The sequence below is a fragment of the Meles meles genome, chromosome 1, assembly GCF_922984935.1.
Source record: "Meles meles chromosome 1, mMelMel3.1 paternal haplotype, whole genome shotgun sequence".
In the NCBI taxonomy this organism is placed as follows: Eukaryota; Metazoa; Chordata; class Mammalia; order Carnivora; family Mustelidae; genus Meles; species Meles meles.
The window spans coordinates 207,776,179-207,792,810 of NC_060066.1; the positions used below are offsets into that span (position 1 = coordinate 207,776,179).

Below are 16,632 nucleotides of genomic sequence, written 5' to 3' on the forward strand. Positions count from 1 at the left end.
GGGCCACTGTGCGGCTTCTCAACTCTCATATCGGAAACCGGGGTCCCCTCGTGGCGAGCCCATCCTCTCGGGTCCAGAGCCTCTGCTTTGGGCTCAGAACCAGACTTGGTTAGGGAGCTTTCCGGATTCCGAACCTGGCCTGAATCCAAAGATCACCTGAGTGTCTTCGCAGAAACCGGAGCAGACGAAACACGCGTGAAAACAAGTTCGGCTGCAAGCGTGAAGGACAGGACAGTGGTCTGGACGAATACTCCGCTCTCTCGGAGGGCGCGCTCCAGAAAACTCAAGCTCAGCTTATGGGGTGATGTAGTTTACCCTTCTGCCTTTCCAGATAGGAAACTATGGCTCAGAGAGATCGGGTGACTTGTCCAAAGCCACGCAGCAAACTATGAAAAGCAGACAAAGGTCTAGCCCAGCCCCCCTCCCCAGTCCCAGGCCGCTGCCGTACCCTCAAATTGCTCGCCAGTCACCAGACGGGATTGTGGCACAGTGTCTGAGAACTCAGGCTTTGCATTTAGAGACCCCACCCCTTGAACCCTGCTCTTCTATATACTAGCTGTGTGAGCCTGGGCAGATAACTAACCTCTCTGTGCTTCAGTTGTCCCTTGTGTAAAATATGGACAATAACATTCGTAGCTTGGCACAGCGCCCGGCACACCGAAAGCCCCTAATGAACACCAGCTGTTACTATTATCAGCCGTAAATCTATGTCCGCGTCACCTCTCCAAGGACCCCAGTTCCAGAGGCTCCCACGGAGCATCCGATATGTCTGTGTGATACTGCTGTGGGTGCTCAGGACTGAGGGTCCATTCCCAGGTGGGGCTCTGCCTCTGACTCACTGTGTGATCTTGGGGGCTGTGTTAGTTTCCTATAACAGATTCCCACAAAATTAGGGCCTTAAAGTCATACAGATCTATGATCTTACAGTTGTGTGGGCCGGAAGTTCAAAACAGGTCTTGCAGGCTAAAATCAAGGTGTCTGGGTTCCTTTGGCCTTTCCTGGTTTCCTGTTTCCCCATATGTGAAAACAGAGCCTTAGATAAAGGTGAGGGCTTCTCTGCCCGCCCAGGTTGTTTCTAATGACACCCCTGTCCCTTCCTCCAACCCCTGACGCTGTGGTCACTTCCAAACATCCCACAACTCAGGACAGGTGGAGGACATCATGATGAAGATGATGGAACCAGGACAGGTTGGGGACATCATGGTGGAGATGGTGCACATGGGACAGGTGGGGGACATTTGGTGGAGATGATGGAACCAGGATTGGTGGGGGACATCATAGTGGAGATGATAGAACCAGGACAGCTGGGGGACATCGTGGTGGAGATGGTGGAACCAGGACAGGTGGGGGACATCGTGGTGGAGATGGTGGAACCAGGACAGGTGGGGGACATCATGGTGGAGATGATAGAACCAGGACAGTTTGGGGACATCATGGTGGAGATGGTGGAACCAGGACAGGTGGGGGACATCAGGGTGGAGATGGTGCACATGGGACAGGTGGGGGAAGTAATAATGTGGTGATAGTCAAGGTGACAGCATTGACGATGATGCTGGTGGCAGTGGAAACGCGTGCACGCCTTCGCAGAGAAAGATTTTCAGCCCTCGGTGATCATCCCTGTCATTCCTTACCAGGAGGAGGACAGGCTGGGAAAACTGCCCTGTGAGTCTGTCGAAGTTCTATCCTCGTGCAGTGACTAATGTGGGTGTCCTGAGGCCTAGGGCTGCCAGTCAGGCTGGAGGGTAGCATAGCAGAGTCCCAACCCTGGCGTAGGACCGACTGCACTCTGCCGCCCATTCTACGGAACATGCTCTGTGGAGACAGTCGCAAACAGGAGACCTTGACCTGGTGCTGCGATGCTTCTTCCTCTGGTGGAAACGAGCTGATTACTTAATCAGACAAAGTGTCTGCGGCTGCGACAGCGAGGACAATTGGGAATTTCCCCTGATGCCGCAGCCCATATTTAATGAAAGGTATGGTGGAGAACAAGGGCCAGCACTATAGAAAATTAGAGCTGGTGTTCCCAGCACCCCGCCCCCCTGCAGTCCATGCAGGGGTGCCTCCCCGCGAAGTCTTCCTCTGTGACACCAAGAGGCTGCAGCAAGGAGCCACGGGACCCGCACCTGCAGGTCCAATAAAAGGGAGATGGGCGGTGGGGTGACAGGCGCGGATGCCTTTGGATCTAACCTTCTACAGGGCTGCGAGATCGGGAAGCCGTGGCTGGAGGTCTGACCCGGCCTGTGAAAGAACGCGCTGCTTCTTTCTGTCTCCTGCTCGTTTGGGTTTGGAGTTCTGGAAGCCAGCTCCTGGCCCACATGGAACCCTACGAACCCAAAGTGTCGGAGAGGAGAGTGATAGGAGGGTGAGCTCTGGTCATGAGCAGTGGGACGAATGCCCAGGGGTCCCCGGAGGGCCTTCATGCTGGTCCTTTCTCCAGGAGATGGGAGGGGAGGCTCCTTCCCTGGGAGCTGTTGCTCTGGCTAGTTTGGGTGGAGAGAATCAGCCACACTCTCCCCCCAACCCTCCTTGACATTGGGGCTTTCTCACACCTTGAAGCGTTTAGTACAAGTTTTGGGCAGCCCATTTGCCGAAGAACCACTCCAAATGGCCCATGAGCCCATGATACAACACTGAGCTCTACTGGTCGTCAGAGAAATGCACATTACATCAGCAGTTACGCTCGTTTATGGCTTACGAGATCAGCCAAGATGAACGAGTAACAAAACCCATTGTCGCCACAAGTGCAGGGACGGTCCTCGGCTTGTGGGAATGCATTGTGCGGAGAAAATTAAGAATGTGTATACAGATGCCCATAGCGGTCTTGTTTCTAGTAAGGAAAAAACGGGAAGTGCCCTGGGATTGCAGAAGGAAATCATGGCTCAGCTACACAGTACAGTGCCTGCAGCAATTTACAAATGATGTTTGGGGGGCGGGAGCGCCTGGGTGGTGGCTCAGTTGGTTAAGCGTCTGACTCCTGATCTCAGCTCAGGTCTCCCTCTCAGGGTCGTGAGTTCAAGCCCCACCTGGGGCTCTGCCCTGGGTGTGGAGTCTGCTTAAAAATCAATCAGCCAATCGATCAATAAGACGTTTGGCAATGACCTTGGTCGGATGGAAAGACGTTCCCAGTGTGCTTACCCAACAGAGCGGCAGAGTATATTTCTACCTGGGTGATATCTGTCCGTAGACGCACAGAAGAAATCGAGAAAGGTAGAAGCCAGCGTGTTAAATACGTATGTATGGGTCCTTTTATCCTCCTCCTTTTTGTTTATTTCTGTTCTTTCAGTGAATTCGTAGGCTTTGCCTAAGTGGAGTTGGGAAAACAACAAAAAATTTTTTTTAATGACAGAAGTGCTTGGAAGAGCGTGTCGTTGATGTGGATTAGGCAGGTCTGGGGTTGGGTGGGGAACGCTGGCTCGGGGGGAGGGCCCCAGAGATCCTCTGGCTGCAGGCCTGTTTGCTGGCAACGGGCAAGAGATTAATCTCAGTCTACCATCCGCTGCGTCACCGTCTATTTCGGGAGAGTGGCAGCTCTTCACCCTCTCCAGCAAAGGTGTCAGCTGCCGGGGAGAAGTCGTCAGTCAAGGGGACAGAGTAGCAGCAGGCAGGGGGCCGAGCCACCCCCCCGCAGAAGGAAGGAGGCCTGTCTCCAGGGGACGGTTCCCGCAGGGCAGGGCTGCGGACGGAGCGCTCTGGCCACCTTCTTGGTCAAGCCACTCAGGATTCAGTTTATCGAATCAGAGAGACTGTGACCCAGTGTCGGTCACGTGCTGACCCCCGGGCCAGGGAAGGGCCACACATTTTCATGAGGTCCCCAAGGAGTGGAAGGGGATGACCCAAAAATGCCATCTGGGAGCAGCCTCCAGATAAGGAGACAGGGAGGACTAGAGACCCAAGGGCAGCAGGTGACTTATGTGTCACACATAAGACACCCAGAGTCGGTTGAATTGTGTCGCCGCAAGAGACATGGCCAAGTCCTGAAGCCTGGAACCTGTGAATGGGAACTTACTTGGAAAGAGTCTTTGCTGAGGTACTAAACCTCTCGAGATGAGCTCAGCCTGGATTTCGGATGGGCCCTAAATCCAACGGCAGGTGTGTTTTTACAAGAGAGAGACATGACATAGGCAGAGGGTGGGGACATGCTGTCATGACCCGAGGAATCTCTGGGGCCACGAGAGCTCGAGGGGGGCACGCCGCATTCCCCCCCTCGAACCTTCGGAGGGAGTCCGGCTCTCCTGGTACTTCAGTTCCAGGCTCTGGCCTCCAGAACTGGGAGGGAATACACTCGCTTGAAGCCACCCAGTGTTTGGCAATTAGTTAGGGCAGCCGTAGGAGAGGAAGACAACACCCAGACCCTTGAGCATGACCTTGGGTGTTCTTTCCACCGAGTACTCAGGGCGGGGGCTGCCGCTGGAGACAGCACGGGCTCCAGATGGGGTCTGCACGTTCAGTGTACAGCCTCGGCGTCCTGATATGAACCACTGGGGCTTAGTATCCCTTGCAGTAATTTGTGCAAGTGCTTTTGAGTCAATAAGGGTGGGTAACGTCTAACCGCCCAGGTCTGGAGTCAGACCGCCTGATCCCAAATTATGGTTCTACCATTTTTCCGCCAGAGGACCTTAAGCAAGTAACGCAGTGGTTTGGTTTCCTTACCTGCAAGCCAGAGTCACCATCGTGCTTGTCCCAGTGCCTGCTTTGTGGGTTAAAGCAGTGTGGACAGCGCAGGGTGCTTAGAAGGACACCTAGCATGTGGTAAGACTCCAGGGGGGGGTAGCTGATGGGCCCCCACTATTTGCGGGGCGCTTTTTGTTCCCACAACATCTGCTCCTGAAGAGTACTGCAAGTTTCCACCCCTCAAGAGGGAAAAGCACGGGGAAAATACGTAAAGCTTCTCTTTCCTTGCAGGGAGTGGAGAGTTATCTGCTGATGAATTTGGGGGAAAGGACTTTGGTCCAGCATCATTGGCTGTTAGAGGGAATGGCCTATCTAGTCAGGGGTGATGGCTTAGGAAGCTCCTTGTGGTGCACCGCTAAGCCATTTTCTCATCGTATCTTTTTTTTTTTTTTAAAGATTTTATTTATTTGACAGAGAGAAATCACAAGTAGGCAGAGAGGCAGGCAGAGAGAGAGGAGAAAGCAGGCAACCCACCATGCAGAGAGCCCGATGCGGGACTCGATCCCAGGACATTGAGATCATGACCTGAGCCAAACGCAGAGGCTTAACCCACTGAGCCACCCAGGCGCCCCTCCTATCGTATCTTTATTCATACATTCATTCAAAAATATATTTTGAAAGTTCTAGATACTGGGAATACAGCAGGAACAAAACCAGAAGCCTGACCTCACAGAGCCAACACTGGAGTGGGGAGCGTCAGGGAAGCAGAAAATAAATGAATACATAGCTAGGTAATATGGCAGGTGGGGTTGGGTGTTCCAGAGAAAAATAAAGCCAGGTGGGGGGGTGGAGAATGATTGTTGGGGGGGAGAGCATCTCCGACAAAGTGACACCTGAGCAGGGGCCCTAAGAATGTGAAGGAGTGAGCTGGGTAGAGGGAGCAGGTGCAAAGGCCCTGAGGTAGGCCCGTGCTTGGGGTGTTGGAGGAATGGCAAGAAAGGTAGAGTGAGGGGTTTGGAGGGAAGGCAGTAAGGATCTTGGGTTGCATTTTTTTTTCAAGATTTTTTTTTTTTTTATTTGACAGAGAGACAGAGAGCACAAGTAGGCAGAGAGGCAGGTAGAGAGAGAGGGGGAAGTAGACTCCCCGCTGAGCAGAAAGCCCGATGCAGGGCTTGATCCTAGGACCCTGGGATCATGACCTGACCTGAAGGCAGAGGCTTAATCCACTGAGCCACCCAGGCGCCCCTTGGTTGCATTTTGAGAAGGATGAAGATGCTTGGGAGGGAGGGGTACTGAGCTAAAGAATGATGGGATGTAAGTTTTTCTGTAAAACACTTGTGGCTAATGAAGGGAGGATTGGGGGTTATCTGTGGCACCCCACATCTGTAAGAAGTAGGAGGAGTTCACATCTTTGAATGCACTTCACTGAAGAAGGGTGAAAACTCATCAAAATTGGTAGCTTCCAACATTTTTGCCACTAAGAACCTATTAAGTTAATGTTTCCAGACCCCACCACACACCTGCATGTTTGACTAACAGCCCCTGCGGCCTCATCACAAACAAGTCAGTGGCTTCTGATCGGTTTTCTGACAGACCCGCAGCCCACCTTCCAGACCCTGGCTGGGCATCGCACGCTGGGGCCCTTCTCACCTAGACATTTCTGACCTGTTCTGGATTTTCTTGGTTTTTGTGATATTTGTGTACCGTGTGCCAGGTCTAAGCTGGGAGCTGTGGGTGAGACAGGCAGGGCTCCCCACCCTGTGGAGGATGTATGGAGGTTCAGGAAGGAGAAGCCTGACTCAGGGGAAGGGGAGCCGTAGGTAGCATTCAGGGCAAACTTCCCACACAAAGGAGGTGTTTCCTGAGATTTGAACAGGAATTGACAAACCTCCTTTGTCAAAAGGGCCAGATGGCAAATCTTTTAGGATTTGTAACTACTCAAATCTACCATTATAGTGGAAAAGCTGCCCGCAAGCATGTGGAAACCAATGGGCCCGGCCGTCTTCCAGTGTGACCTGACTCCCAAAATATATGGTGGGGGGGTGGGCAGAGCAAGAGGGATGTGGCCCCGGAGCTGCTGTTCATAGACTTCTACTCTTGAGGAATAAGGACATGACCCCCTGGGAATTGCTCCAGGTGGAATGGGAAGTACAGAGTACAGACAGCACCCCCCAAGGTGGCCCCAGATCTGGGGTCGTCTGTCCAGGCATCCACAGTCCCTTCCAAAGGGAGGACAGTGAGGGCAGCGTCCTGGGTGGTTCTTAAGTGTTTCCCCTTCTCATCTTATGCTGCAGTCCTAACTTTAATGGCATACTAAAGTTTCTCTTATAAAATGTTGATGATGATAATGATGGTGATGAGGATGGTGTATGTTTTGAATGTCCTTACGGGGCAAAGTTATAAGCTGTAGTCCTATGTCAGTCTCTCTGTTTCTTTTCCTTTCCCTTCCCTTTCATTCCCTCTCCTTTCCTTTCCCCTCCCGCCCTCTCTCGTTGTCCCTTTCTCTCTTCTTTTTCTTTCTCTCTCTCTCTCTTTTTTCTTTACCAGCATATAACAGCCAAAGCCTGAGGACCACAGCTCTAGACTGTAGGCTCTCAAGAGATCTCTGTCATGGGTAGGGAGTCTTGGCTCCAACTCTGGCCATGCCCCTCACTCCGGGCTGCGTCTGGGACGCAGGACAGCCCAGGGGCTGCACACTCCGATGCTTGCACAGGAGTCAGGCGGGGAACGATGAGTGAAGGGGCTCACGGCATGTGTCCTGTCTCATTACAGCAGCCCGACAGTTGTGTCCATGTGAAAATGCTGCTTCAGCTCCTGATTTAAATGGGATTTTAAAAGATTCTTTAAAGACTACCACGTCGCACTGACCAAAAAGATAACAAAAAGGTTTTTTTTTAATGTCTTAATTCAAATTCTCAGTTCCTGGCCATGATTCTCCGGGGACTCCACACTCAGCCCACCGGAAATCCGCCGGGGACCATCCTTTGGGATGATACCGTCGCTAGGGGGCGCTGTCCTAGTCCTGGAGGCGCATCTACGACCCACCCTTGCTTTCGGGTTCCACCTGTGCCCCTTGCCTGCAAGGCCTTTCTCATTCCACCAGAATAATCCTTCAAACTCAGAGCTGTTCATTCACTCCATAAGTGTTGAGAACGCACTAGACCTTCCAGACACCCTCTCTTCGTTCTCTACCTTTGTGAAGCCCTGTAGATCTGTGGATTATCTTCCTTTCCAGTGGCCTCATGTATTTTCGGTTTGGTTCCTCTGCTGGATTGTAAACGTCTTGGGGCCAGGATGTCACATTCTTCGGTGCTACAGACAACACGGGCAGACAGGAAACACGGGCTTCAGAGTAAAACACACCGAGTTGAGTGCAGCTTAAATTCTGGCTTTCCCATTCAACAGCATGTGAATTGCTAAAGATTTCTGAGGCCCGTTTCTTCAGCTCGGAGTTGAGCATCGTGCTGCTCACCTCCCAGATGACGTAAGTGATAAATGACCGGTGCTAAGGGGCGCGCACTACATCCGAACCCAGCAGGTGCTCGGTACACAGTCCCCACACGGACATGTCCATGTTTCCCGCTTTAGGACATGGGTGAGGGCTCAGGGCGTCGCAGGTGAATTATACTGAGTTGGGAGATTCGCATATTCATTCTTTTCAGAAATCTGCCCCATCCTGTGTCTCCCCTGGGCCCTTCCAGCCCTGCTCCCCTCCCAAGTGTTGAATCCCTAGGGACCAGCCCTTTGCAATGTGGCTGCAAATCCCTGAAGAAAGGTCACGTGATGGCTTTTTAGGAGATGATGGTTTTTATTTAAAAAGAAGGAGCAAGCCAGTAAACACGTGAAAAGATGCTCAAGTCACTAGTCATTAGAGAAATGCAAATCAAAATCACACCCACAAAAAAATGAGATACTACCTTGCACCCCTTAGGATCGGTCTTACTATTATCTTTTTTTTTTTTTTATATTTTTTTATTTATTTGACAGAGAAAAATCACAGCTAGGCAGAGAGGCAGGCAGAGAGAGAGGAGGAAGCAGGCTCCCCACAGAGCAGAGAGCCTGATGCGGGGCTCGATCCCAGGACCCTGGGATCATGACCCGAGCCGAAGGCAGAGGCTTTAACCCACCGAGCCACCCAGACGCCCCTACTATTATCTTTTTAATGTGACCTAACAAGCGTGGGCAAAGATGTGGAGAGATCCGATCCCTTGTGTGGAGCTGACAGGAACGTAAAATGGGGCACAGGACTGCAGAACACAGTGGGGAGGTCCCTCGAAAAGTTAAACATAGAATCACCATATGACCGAGCAGTTCTGCCTCTGGGTATATATCCAGAACTGCAGGTGAAGATTTCAACAGATACTTACATGCCAGTGTTTATAACATAAGTATTTACAATAGCCGCACTGTGGAAACAACCCAAGTGTTGCATCAGCCAACAAAGGGAGGTGTAAAATGTGGTGTATCCGCTCCATGGAGTATCATTCAGCTTAAAAAGGAGGGAAGTTTTGATACATGCTACAGCCATGGAGGGACCTTAAAAACATCGTGCCTGGTGAAATAAGCCAGTCACAAAAGGATACAGAGTGTATGGTTTCACCTCTATGAGTAGCCAAGTTCATAGAGACAGAAAGTAGGACAGTGGTTAGCAGGGGCTGGGGATGGGGGAAGGGAGTTATTCTTTAACAGGTACAGAGTTTAGGGGATGAGAAGGTTCTGGAAATGATAGTGGTGATGACTGTATAACGTTGTAACTATACTTCATGACGCCAAATAGCACACTTAAAAACAATTAAGGCAGCATGCTTTATGTCCTGTATGTTTTACCGCAACAGAAAGTACACAGAGGGGGGTCCTCTGGGTGGCTCAGTCGGTTGGGCAGCGGACTCGATTTCAGCTCTCATCATGGTCTCTGGGTCAAGAGACGAAGCCCCTGCATCAGGCTCTGTGCTCACCGGGGGAGTCTCACTGGGGGAGTCTGCGTGAGGATTCTCTCCCCTTCTCCCTCAGCCCCTTCTCCCGCATGCTTTTTTTCTCTCTCTCTTTCTTTCCCTAAAATAAATAAATAAATCTTTAAAAAACAAAAAAGGACACAGAGGAAGAAAGAGAAGGAGAGAGAGAGTGGAGGAAGAGGAGGAGATTGGAGGGAAGATGGTAAAGAAGTGGGGGAAGGAGAAGCCACTTCCTCTGTGGTCAGAGAATGGTTCTCAACGTGCAGATCATCCATTTTCCACACTGCTGAATCCTGCTTTTGCCCTGAGCTCTTTCTGCCTCTCTTTAGGCATTCCAAGCAAGTAGAGGAAAGAAGACGGTTTCTTTTGAGTTTTGCGCTAGACCCCTATAATTGAAAAATGCCCCTCTTGCTGCTGCAGAAAAGCATGAAGCACATGGTGACAGTGGATTTTTGACAGCCTGGGCGTTTAGGCAGACATTGTCTGCCTCTGAGGGTGTCTTTGGATGTAATGAACATTTGAATCTGTAGGTTGGGCAGAGCAGAGTGCCCTCCCAAGCGTGGGTGGGCCTCATCTAATCAGTGGATTAGAACAAAACAAAACTGACTTTCCTGTGAGGAAGGGAAAGCTCCTCCTGCCTGAGGGCCTTGAACTGGGATATCAGTTCTTGCCTTTGGACTCAAACGGGAACATTGGCTTCCTGGGTGTTGAGCCTGCCAGTATTCAGCCAGGAAGTACCCCATCAGCTCTCGGGATCTCCAACTTACTGGGTGTGGACCTTGGATCTTACCCTCCATAATCGCGTGAGCCAATTCCTTATGATACATCTCTTTCCTTACACATGCACACACCCTTTTGGTTGTTTCTCTGGAGAACCTTGACTGATACAGGGAGCCTCCTCAGATATCTGGAGTCAGGTGTGGGTGCAATTTGAAACCTTAAAAATCTGAATAAAAATGAGCGCTGGTTTTTTGAGAATGAATGGTGGCCAGGTGCCATGGTAAGTTTCCAGATGTCCCCTTATGTCATGCTTGCAACACTATCACCAGGCCAATGGCGGGGGGGGGAGGCTTCATTGGGGTTCATCTCGTTTATGTTCATAACATCCCTGGTTGTGGGCAGGGGAGTGTTTAGAGGAGGCTGGTCAATTGATTTGCCCACTTTCCATTGAAGAAAACAAGGGAAGCCCAAGGGAACCCCAAAATGACTCTGTCTTCAAGTTCTCCTAATTCTGTTCAGATGCATTTAAAAGTCTCATAAGTAGTCAACGAAAGTTGGGCTTCTTTAAGAAAAAGAAAGTCAAAACCAAGCCCAACATAAACTGGAGAACCATGCAAAGCTCTCGTCCAGCTCATTCGCGGGGTTTGTGAGGGGGGTGCGGGATCAGGGAAAGGAGGGACTCGGAGTCTGGTTGCCATAGCAATGGCTTGCACAGGGAGGACAGCGTCAGTGGGTTTGGCTGTACATCACAGAAAAGAAGGGCCAGGACAGAAGGAGGGAGGAAGCCTCTTCTGAGCTGAAGGAGGAAAGAGATACAAACAAAGACCCGAAGGGTGGTTGCAGGTTTGCTGGGCAATTAGCGAGGCTGCTCTACGCTCAACGGAAGCCAGCTCCCTAATGAGGTATGAAGAGATCATTCTGACTTTCAGATAATTCTGGAGATGGATTGAGGGCCAGCTCTTTGAAATGGAAGCCCTGACAAAGAGAGCAACTACGGGTTTTCCTAAAAGTTGAAAAGAAGCCAAGGGGAAGCAGAGATAGTAGGCAGCTGAGCTTCATGTCAAAATGGTGTCCTCGTGTTTCCGGGAAGCTGCGGCGCCGAAGTAAGCTATGAAAACTCTCTGTGCTTCAGTTTTCTCAACCATAAAATGGGCATGCTGGTACTACCTACCTCATGAAGTTGTGGCAAGAATGAAGAGTTGGAGGGCGCCTGGGTGGCTCAGTGGGTTAAAGCCTCTGCCTTCGGCTCAGGTCATGATCCCAGGTCTTCGACAAATGCAGGGGTGAAGGGGACACAATTCAGCCCATAACAGGGTTGGGGCTGGAGGTGGGGTCTCTGTTCATTATACTCATTTGGAGACCCTGGCAAGTCTGAGCTTCATCTCAACCCACGTCCACGTGTCCCACCTCAGCTCATACTAAACACCCTTTGCCCACTCTGCTGCCCCTGGCTACACAGTGTTGCCGAACACTGAGCTCTTTGCCAATTTCCTGCCTCCTCTGCCTCAATTGATCTTCTTGTGACTGGTTCCATTTCATTCTTTAGATCTTTGCTGAAACAGTACCTCCCGAATGCCCCATCTAAAGACGTCCCTCTTTCCCAGACATTCCTCGTTTTACCTTAGTGTGTCATCTTCGCATTTATATAATTCTTTTTTTTTTTTAAGATTTATTTATTAGAGAGAGAGAGAGAAACACGTGGGCATGCATGCAATGGGAGGCGCAGAGAGAGAGGGAAAGAAGCAGACGTCCCGCTGAGCACGGAGCCCGACGAGGGGCTTGATCTCCCGACCCTGAGATCACAAACTGAGCTGAAATCAAGAGTCGGATGTTTAACCGACTGGACCACTCAGGCGCCCCAACATTTATGTATTTCTTGATCTACTCATCAGTTGTCCACACCTAAGCTGCATTAGGGCAAGGATTTTGTTGAGCTCACTGTCGTATCCCCAGGGCCTAATGTGTGGGAGATACTCAATAAACACGCGTTGAAGGCACGGATGTGCGTCTGTCTTCCAGAATTTATACTCTTTGAGATTAAGGGCCCTTTTTGCCTTTTTTGCCGCCAATCCCTTGGCACAAGATAGTGTCCAGTAAATGTGTGTTGAATGAATAAACGAGTGTTTGGGAAACCATTGGCCTGGTGCTTGGATCTTCATGCCTCGGGCAGGTTTTCCTTAGGCTCCCTAGAAAGCAGGAGGGTGTGGACCCCTCCCTGCTGCGGTCCTCCGAACTGTCCCTGGACCTCACTGGCTGGCAGAGGAAATGCTTTATTGTATGTGAAGTGCTTAGACCAGCGTCTGGCCCCTGGTAAGCTCAAGTTAGTGTTTCTCATTACTGTTGTTTTAAAGCACTTTCTCACATGCACTCAGAAGTCAGATTTTCCTGGACTGGAGGCAGTGAAACTTCCTTTTGGATCAGCCACTCTCCAAGTGAAATCTTAAAGGGAACTTCAGGACCTAAAACAGAGGTTACCAGGGCTCCTCTGGGCATCGTGGGAGAGAGTGTCCCAGAAGCTTGCCAACTCTCCAGGGAACCTGCATTTTAAGGCGCTCTTCGGGTGATTCTGAAGCTCACGGAAGCTTCACAGCTTTGGTAACTGCTGTTGGAAGACCACCTTCAGAGAGAGCCCATTTTCCCTGCTCCTGTCGAGGGAAAACCCTTTTAGAGTAGAAGAGTCGCTCCAGCATCCTGTTCACTCTTGCCCTGAGGACTAGGAGACTGGCGTCTGGCTCGGAAGGTGGCATTCCAAAATGGAGTGAATTTCATCCGTGGGCACTTCCCCTGGCCCCTTGCATTGACCCTCCCCCCGCCCCACCCGGGAGGCCAGGTGGTACCCAGGTCTGGATCAAGATCTACAGACGCTCTGACCCTGAATCTCCTTTTGCGTCACCACGGAGTGGTTCAAAACCCAGTTCCATATCTTAGAGCGGGGCGAGGGAGACCAAGGCCTTCTGATTTTCCCATGGGGATTCCTCTGCGGCTTTTAAAAAAGCTGAAATTCCATTATCATCAACTCCCCCCTCCCCTTTTGCTCTTGGGGGTCGGGGGACGCTGCCACTCTGCACTTGGCAAACCCTCGCCCTGCCAACTTTTAGGCTGGCCCGCAGATGTTTCTCTCACCCCGCCTGCTTTTTCCACAGGCCGCGAGGAAATCCAGTGCTCCCTGCCCCTGGGGAACAGGAGGATATTCCTGCACGAGCTGTCCGAGGCCAGCTTCAGCGAGTGCAGGTTCAGCCTGTCGCTCACGGACCTGTTCATCATCATCTTCTCCGGGGTGGCCGTGTCCATTGCCGCCATCATCTCCAGCTTCTTCTTGGCCACCGTGGTGCAGTGTTTCCAGAGGTGCGCGCCCAACAAGGACACGGAAGACGAGGATGAGGATGAGGACGACTGAGGCGCCCCCTCCCTTGCTGGCTTGCTGGAGCCCAAGCTGGGCTCCTCTCCCCGCGGAGAGTGAAGAGGGGAGGCGGGAAGCTAGAAGGAGTCAACCCGAGGCAGGGCCCAGAGAAGCCCCTGACCCTGGCCATGCACCTGGCATGCCCGTGACCACGCCCAGGCCACGCCCCCGACACGCCTAGGCCACGCCCCCTGGCCACCCTCTGGGACCTCCCATCTCAGAGTTTAGAAGCTGCCCGAGGAGCTCAGGAAAGATTTCAGGGCGGACCTGCCTCCCCACCTGAGATGCGAGAATGGGGGAGGAGACGGCCCGTCAGACTTCCCCGCTGATGGCTGAACACCAAGTCAGGCGGTGTGGACGCTTGCAGTTTCCCACCGCCAAGCTGCTTTGTGCACCTGTTCTGGGCCTGGACTGGGAGACTGAGCAGCGGCCCCCTCCTCCCCGCGGGATGCAGCGGCTCGGATGGGGACCCGTGTCCAGGGCCCTGTCCCTGGAGCGGGGTTTCTCCTGCTGTAATGGGCTTCAGCAGCAGCGTCGGGAGGTGCAGAGGACAAACCTCCATTTGGCTATAGGGGCACGGAGGGAAAAGCTCAGGCAAGCAGGGTTCGTTGCCGTATTTGGGTGGGCAGGTGAGGAAGCTTTGGCCGGTAGGACTCACCCTCATCCTCGGCCTCAGGAAGCAACTCGTAGAGGAAGGACGGTGGGTCGATGTGTACAGTCTGGAGGGCCTCTATGCCCCATCACTCTGCCCCCTGAAAGACAACCAATCGTCCTTCTTCCCCAGCCCCCCAGTTCCAGTCCTCAGCCCATTAATGCCTGGCCCCGTCTCTGTGCTGGCCCGGGTCCAGACTTGTCATCTCCAGAACTTGCAGCAAACTGTCTTCCAGGCCAGGGTTCCAAACAGCGGGTGGCACTGGACCAGCAAAATGTTAAAAACCAAACCAAACCAAAAAAAGCAACCAAACCCGGGACTTGGCCTCTGAGAAACGTCCCTCCCTCTGTGGCCTTAGGTTGTGTGTGATATTTCTCGGGAGCACAGGTTGTGACAGGCACTGCTTTCCTGGATGTGCAAGATGGCACTTTGGGGCAGAGATAATACGAAAGCATGTCACGAGCCCGGCGGGTTGATACCAGATGCAGTGTCTGCAGCCTCAGACCCTGCTGGAGACCGAGACGGAGCTGGGGCTCGAGAGAAGCCCCTGGGGTGTTGCTGGGAAACACCTCTCCATTGTTTCTCACAATATATTCCTTCTGTGTCCTTGTTCCCGTGCTCCCTGCCATCTCTGTGACCACATATACCGACTGAGCGCTTGTAAAGGGCCAAGCACTGGTCTGGGCGGTGTGGGGAGGTGCGTTAAGAAGACAGAGCCCCCAGCTCGCTTGGGCTCGATTCTTACGGGGGGGACACGAAACAAACAAGGAGACAGAACTGTAATTGCAGGTAGAGACAAGCCCTGTGAAAGATATAAATGAGATCCCGGGGAAGAGTAGCAGGTAAACTCAAGAACAGAGAGTTGGGTGTGTTAGCTAGGGCTCTGCAGAGAAACAGAACCCACAGGACATATGTATTCTATATATCTATTACTTCTCTATTACTGTCTATCCGTCCATCCATCCATCCATCCATCTAGATTATAAGGGATTGGCTCACGTAAGTATGGAAGCCGAGAAGTCCCACTACGTGCAGGTGACCAGCTGGAGACCCAAGGCCAGCCAGTGGTGTAGCTCCAGTCTGAGTCCAAAGGCCTGAGAACCAAGACAGCTGCTAGTCTAGGTTCCAGACCGAGGGCAGGAAAAGACTCAGCTCAAGCAGTCAGGCAGACAGTGAATGGTGGGGGGGGGGGGGCAGGTAATTCTCCCTTCCTAAACCTTTTTATTCTGTTCAGATCCCCCAACAGGCTAGATGCTGCCCACCCACCCTGGGGACCACCCTCTGCTTTACCCAGTCTGCAGGTGTAATCTATTCCCATCGGGAGACACCCTTCCAGTTACACCTGGAAATCATGTTTAACCACATTTCCGGGCACTCTGGACCCAGGCAAGTTGATGCATAAAATTAACTGTCATATCAGGGAAGGTCTTGGCAGGCGGCTTCAAGCTGAGTCCTGCCTCCTTCTCTCCCTCCTTCTTTGCCTCTCCATCTACTCTCTTTCTCTACCCTTCTTCCCTCTTCCTCCCTCTTGAGGAGACTTCTGGCCCCCAGCATTGTTGCCTCAAGGGGAGGCGACCCCTAGCTCAGGGAGCTGTCTTGTCACAAAGTCACTGGGCAGGTGGGGAGGGGAGTAGCATCTTTGTCACATGCCGTGGCCCCTCAGCCCCGGAGGGAGCCACCTCTGGGGTCTCCCCGTCAGTGCAGGTACCACTTCCCTTGAGAACATAGTATGAGCCTGAAAGTTGTCAGCAACGTGAGATGATTGTCACAACAATGTGTGATTGTCAGGCCTGAGGTTCCAGACACCATGTGCCCCTCACTGTGAATGAAGGCTTGTGCAGAAGGTTTTCAGTCAGGAGAGGGGTGCTCTGCTGATGGTGAGCTATGGGAGGGACCGCGGAAAAGACTGTGGTGGAGGGTGTGCGTCAAGGGCTCAGAGGTTGAGAATTGGAGACACAACACAATCTCCCACTGGTCCTTCCCCAGCCTGGCCACAGACTCATTGAGACTTGTGTGGGGTCGGAATCTCTGCCCGTTGTCACAGCGTCTGATGCCCACCCCCAGGAGCACCGTCAGAGGGACACCGCTAAAGGCCCTCCATCCAACCGGGCCCCCGCCAAAGTTACAACTTGTTTCTCCCAGAATCCTAGGGAGATGGTGCCCCAAACTGTGATATTCCTACCACAGCCTTGTCCTATGGGGTTCCAGGGGATGAATTCCCACCTCCTGAATCTATGTTATTCCTCATAGTGTGGACCCTTAGAAACACAAGCCCTGCACAGCGTGGGGGTCATTCA

The 16,632-nt window shown here is 52.2% G+C and overlaps 1 protein-coding gene across 1 annotated transcript in view; it reads left to right on the top strand.

Moving 5' to 3' along the window:
• The window catches only part of LRRC38 (leucine rich repeat containing 38), a 28,835-nt gene extending 13,846 nt beyond the window's left edge, over nucleotides 1–14,989 (top strand). Inside the window, exon 2 of the mRNA XM_046018833.1 lies at nucleotides 13,427–14,989. Coding sequence (XP_045874789.1) covers nucleotides 13,427–13,680 — 254 coding nt within the window. The 3' untranslated portion in view covers nucleotides 13,681–14,989. The remainder of the gene's footprint in view (nucleotides 1–13,426) is intronic.
• Nucleotides 14,990–16,632: the final 1,643 nt, after the last annotated feature.